Source organism: Primulina eburnea, chromosome 6, assembly GCF_022965805.1.
Source record: "Primulina eburnea isolate SZY01 chromosome 6, ASM2296580v1, whole genome shotgun sequence".
NCBI classification, from domain to species: Eukaryota; Viridiplantae; Streptophyta; class Magnoliopsida; order Lamiales; family Gesneriaceae; genus Primulina; species Primulina eburnea.
The window spans coordinates 28,276,711-28,282,151 of record NC_133106.1 but is presented as its reverse complement, the minus strand read 5'-3'; the positions used below and the strand labels follow the sequence as shown (position 1 = coordinate 28,282,151).

The 5,441-nt window shown below is 39.9% G+C and overlaps 1 protein-coding gene across 1 annotated transcript; it reads left to right on the top strand.

The window, feature by feature from the left end:
* Nucleotides 1–2,701: 2,701 nt before the first annotated feature.
* Nucleotides 2,702–4,307, top strand: LOC140834060 (SUN domain-containing protein 1-like). The gene has a single exon (XM_073198675.1). It carries the CDS (start codon nucleotides 2,816–2,818, stop codon nucleotides 4,130–4,132), a length of 1,317 nt encoding a protein of 438 aa, XP_073054776.1. The 5' UTR covers nucleotides 2,702–2,815; the 3' UTR covers nucleotides 4,133–4,307.
* The last annotated feature ends 1,134 nt before the right edge of the window (nucleotides 4,308–5,441 follow it).

Sequence of the window (5,441 nt, the reverse complement as noted above, 5' to 3'; positions counted from 1 at the left end):
CCTCTGAAGCATCCCAGCATATTTCGTGAATTTCTTCCAAAGAAAACGGTGTCACAATCGTCCCGGATCAAGCCTCTCTCTATCTCCGCTTCGGTGTCGTCTTTCGGTAATGTTATCGTCATAAAGGCACGTATAATCTGTTCTTGCTGTGTCGATCAAGTCATATATTGTATTGCGTTGTTTTTATGCGTAAAAGTTATGTATGATGCTAGTAGTTGAGCGGATCATGAATCGGATCAATTTCGAAGGAAAATTTTTAGATCTAAAACCCGTTTTTACTGTTCATGTCAAAACTGCGATTTTTCAGTTCATATTTTGGGAAAACTTTCAACGGCAAAAACGTAGAACTTTTCGATACCTTCGATTTGATATATGATTCGAAATTTTTGGACAAATATTGAGTGAGTTATGGCGTTTTTCGTGGGACTGCTCAAACTGCGTTTCAGAAAAGTTATGATATTGATAATTCTTGAAGTTTCAGTGTTGCAGGCTTCGTTGGAAACCGACGGGCGATCGTTGCTGCGTATAAGCATGTTAGTATTGAGGTTTGGTGTATTTTTAAGGTTTTGATGTACGTTGTTAGGCGTTTGAATTAGTTAAAGTTGTAGGAAAGTGATTGATGCTAATTGCATAATTGGTGTTGCATTGTGTAGTATAGTGCACGTTGTGTTTGAGGTGTTTGGATAAGTTTTGATGCAATATTATGGTGTCCTAAGAAGGGTCATAAGGTGTTAAACTTTGTGCCATTGAGTTGCAATTGGGAGGATAGGCACGTGCATAAGTTTTCTCGCAGGTATCAACATACAGTAGGCACACGGACCCGGGCACGGGGTCCGTGCCTTTGTTATTCCTTCAGTGTCAATTTTGCGAGACAGCACGGACCCTTACACGGATGAGGGCACGAGGTCCGTGCCTTTGGGTTTCACCTAGTGTATTTTTCCAGTGCCTACACGGATGTCCACCCGGACCCTGACACGGGGTCCGTGCCCCTCATCTCTTTCAATGTCTTTGTCCAGAGTCTACACCCCTACACGGACCTCAGCACGGGGTCCGTGTCTCCCCTTTTCTGCACGTACATTTTACAGTACCTACACGGACCCGGAGCCGGACCTGGGCACGGGGTCCGTGTCCTTCATATTTTGGGAAAAATATTATAACACGTTTGAGGTTTGGGGTTATGGTTTAGTGCAAGGATTATCCAGGGTCGTGTTATGGGAAATGTTAGAACGTCCTAAGTATTGATTTGGACTTGAGAGTAAGTATGATTCCTACGTTTAAGTTATGCAAATTCATGTTAGTTGGTGCAGCAACGGCCCCGATCGAGGTCCAACGAATCCCTCAACGCCAAGTAAGTATGTTGACGTGCAAAGAAAATATGTCAAGTTTTTGAGGTATGCTAAATGTCTTGTGACCAAATTATGTTAGGATTGGAAATCGTTAAATTATGAAGGGGACCAATCCGCCCGTTAAATTATGAACGGGTTAGATCATGGTTGGAAAGCGTTAAATTATGAACGGGGACCAACCAGCCCGTTAAATTATGAACGGGGATCTTATGTATGTGGCAGTGGATACGTCCCTGTCAGCCCAGTACTGTGGTGTGTCTGATCAGGCGTTTATTATGTTATGGGTCACTTGCTTTGAAACATGCCTCTACGCAAAATTATGAAGTTATGTATGTTTACGTATGCAGTATGTTTATGAAAGTTTATGTTGATGGCACGTCTAGTTTTGTATGTACGTATGTTCAAGCTTCAAATTATGTATGTCCTATTTTAAAGTGCATGTGATTTTTATTATGTAGTACTCGTTATTCCAGTTTATACGTGTTGAGTCTTTAGACTCACTAGACTTGATCGATGCAGGTGAGTACGATGAGCAGGAGACAGGAGGTGGCGACCAAGGGGCAGGCTTGGGCTGAGCGGCAGGCTAAACCCGAGGACCGCAAGTTTATGTTTATGCAAAATTTTAAAATACTCTGATGTTTTGATTTGAATGTGAGACGTTTTGAGACAGCGTTCTTTTAGCAAACTTTTATTTGGTGATGGATTATTTTAAAGATATTTTATGTATGTTGGGTGACGACCGTACGGATTTTTTATTTGATTAAAATTTTTAATTTTCCGCAAATTTTAAGTATGAAAAGTACGGTTCGTTACAGCTTACTATTAAAATAAAAACTATAGCTGTTAGACAATATACAACTATTTTTCTTTTTACTTGTGGAGTTATGGTAGCGCAAATCTACCTACTTGTTTGTTAATAGATCGAGCTATTAGGCCCATGAGTCCGGGGGTGCATGTGTTTCTGCAGTGCTGACTCATACCTTTAGAGATCAGTCTTATCATTTCTCTAACGCCGACCATGTCCCCGCAAAGAAAATATTGTCGATTAAGATTTTCCATTACTCTTTTACGACCTACATAACCAACCAGATCAAGCGGCGCGCTTGACGCACAAAAACTGACTAGGAGGTCACTTTTATCAGTACTGCTCTCACTCATACATGTTTAACCAATATAGATATGATAATGCATATTTGGAAAATTACACCAATTGATATATTTATATAAATATCATAATCATTTAAAATCTAGCCATTTATAAAATTAATTAATTTATTAATATATTATTTCTTAATTGGTGGAAAGGGCATGACCGTAAAATTTCCTCTCCATTTATTTACTAATTTTCGAAGAAACTTCTCCATTTCTCCTTAATTTCGTTTTGCCTCGTTGTAGGGTTCTTTCCAATAATTCAAATCACATCAATTTCTGTATTAAGTTTCAACGATTCGATCTATCTAGCATCTCAAATGGCAGGGTCCAACGTTTCCACTTCGAATCATTTGTCCACTGCTCGCCGGCGAGCATTAGAGAAGGACTCACTGACGCCTGTTCCAGTTTCGACCGCCGCCGCTACCGGTATTAATGGCAGCGACGCCGTCAGGCTTACCGCGACTGACACAGATCCCGCGATCCAGAGAGACAGCAGAAAAAATCTACAAAAACAATCCCGAAAGTCTAGCCCGACGCGGAGGTTATCAAAGCCACGTTGGCTAACCGTGGTAAGCATTCTCACTAAGAACATAGCATTGTTGGTTGTTATAGTGGGCTTAATCCAGATGTCCAGATGGGCTGTCTTGAATTCCGGCCGCAATTCGGATGGCTTTGAAGTGATTTCAGGGGATTTTGAGGGGAAGTTCGCAGAGTTGCAGAGGTTCGTTAAGACGACCATGAAGGCCATGCAGGTGCAGGTGGATACTATTGATAGTAAATTCGAGGATGGGGTTAGTTTGGCGAGGAAGGAGTTTGGCGAGAGGATGGAGAAGAATGTGGAAGAAGTGGAGTTGAAGTTGAAGGCTTTGGATGTGAGAAGTGATGCTTTTGAGAAGTTTATTGATGGGTTTCGAGGGAAGAGCTTGCTTTCGAAGGAAGAGTTTGGCGATTTCTTTGAGGAGTTCATGAAGACTAAGAATAATAGGATGGGCAGTTCTGTGGCTTTGGATGAAATTAAGGATTATGCAAGGGAGATAGTGGAGAAGGAGATTGAAAAGCACGCAGCTGATGGATTGGGGATGGTTGATTACGCGTTAGCATCCGGAGGGGGGAGAGTGGTGAAGCATTCTGAGGCATATGGTGTTGGAAAAGTAGGCGGGTTGATAAATCGAAATAGGCTTGCTGTGGATTCTCAGAAGATGATTATGCCAAGCTTTGGAGAGCCTGGACACTGTTTTCCACTCAAGGGTGGTAGTGGATTTGTTGTGATCAAGCTTAGGACTGCCATAGTGCCCGTGGCCGTGACAATAGAACATGTTGCTAAGAGTGTAGCTTATGATAGGTCCAGTGCTCCAAAGAATTGCAGGGTATCTGGACGGTTGGCAGATCAAGAATCGAGTGATACGGAATTTGATGCCGGAAAGATGTCTCTATTGAGTGAGTTCACTTATGACCTTGAGAAGAGCAATGCTCAAACTTTTAAGGTTTTGGACTCTGCGAAATCTACGGCTGTTGATACTGTTAGGCTCGATTTTGAATCCAACCATGGGAGTGCTTCTTATACTTGCATTTATCGTTTGAGGGTTCACGGTCATGAACTCAAGTCTTTGCCGTCGCAAGAAATACAGTCATGATGCTGCCTGTGAGTTAATGCCTTTTGTACCGTCGTATATAAACTGTGTGTTTTGCCACTGAGGCATGTATCGTTAGTTTGTTACTCTTGATCATGTATGCTCCATGTTTTCGTCATGCTACTTCTTCTCTTGATGTACCATAGCCATTTTGTATCATCTCTTACATTGTGTTTTACATCTTTATCCGAATGCACAAATACTTATTTATTACATCGGATGATAGAGCATCTAGTGTAATGATTTACATTGAATTACGATTGGTATGAATGAAATATGAACATGCTTGAAGAACATGTTTGGTTTGACATTTTTTATCCTACTGCCTAACCTCAGTCTCCGTACAGATCAGTCACACTTTGGAGGATAAAGCATCAGACGTGGAAGGTGGGTGTTTAATCCATCACACGGTTAAAACGAAAAGTTAACCAATAAATGATATTTATGTTTGCGTTTGTGTTGATATATTTCCATAAAATTTCAAATATATTCAAATGATATTTATGTTTGCGTTTGTGTTGATGTACTTAATTGTAACATTTAAATGATGTTTATGAAAATATCTATGTAGCTCACCACCTGGAGGACATGTGTGAAACATTCTATATATTGATAATACAAATCAACAAAGATAGATCGAAAATAATCTTGGGATTCACTCAAATCACATATATGGATACCATACTAAATAGATTCTTTATGAATGAGTTCAAGAGATGATATCTACCAATGTGTCATGATATCATTCTATCCAAGTCAATGTACCCCAAGACTGACTAGGAGACAAAAACAATGACCATGTTCCATATGCTTTTGTGGTTGGTAGAATAATGTATGATATGATATCTACGAGACCTGATATAACATATTCTTTGAGCGTCACTATTCGCTATCAGGCGAACACTTGTCCTATGCATTGGAAAACCGTGAAAGATATTTTTAAGCACCTGAAGATGACTAAAAAATTTTTTCATGGTCTCTGTGGGTGGAGAATTAAAATTTGAAGGTTACACTGATTTTAACTCCCAGTTAGACGAGGATGAGTCAAAATAAACCTTGGGTTTTTTTATTTATGCTTAACGATGTTGTTGTCTCTTGGAAGAGTTTCAAGAAAGACATGACAACATATTCCACCATTGACAATGAATACATTTCAATGTTAGCTGCAACAAAAGATGTTGTTTAGATGATGAATTTCATCCAAGAATTGGGCATTATTCTTAATGAAGATTATCCAGTCTTAGTATACTGCAAACACACTGGTGTCATTGCACATCTAAAAGAACAAAAGTCTCATCAACAATCTAAATAT

Excerpts from the sequence above, each read along its gene's own strand:
- LOC140834060 (XM_073198675.1), top strand. The coding sequence starts at position 2,816 with ATGGCAGGGTCCAACGTTTCCACTTCGAATCATTTGTCCACTGCTCGC.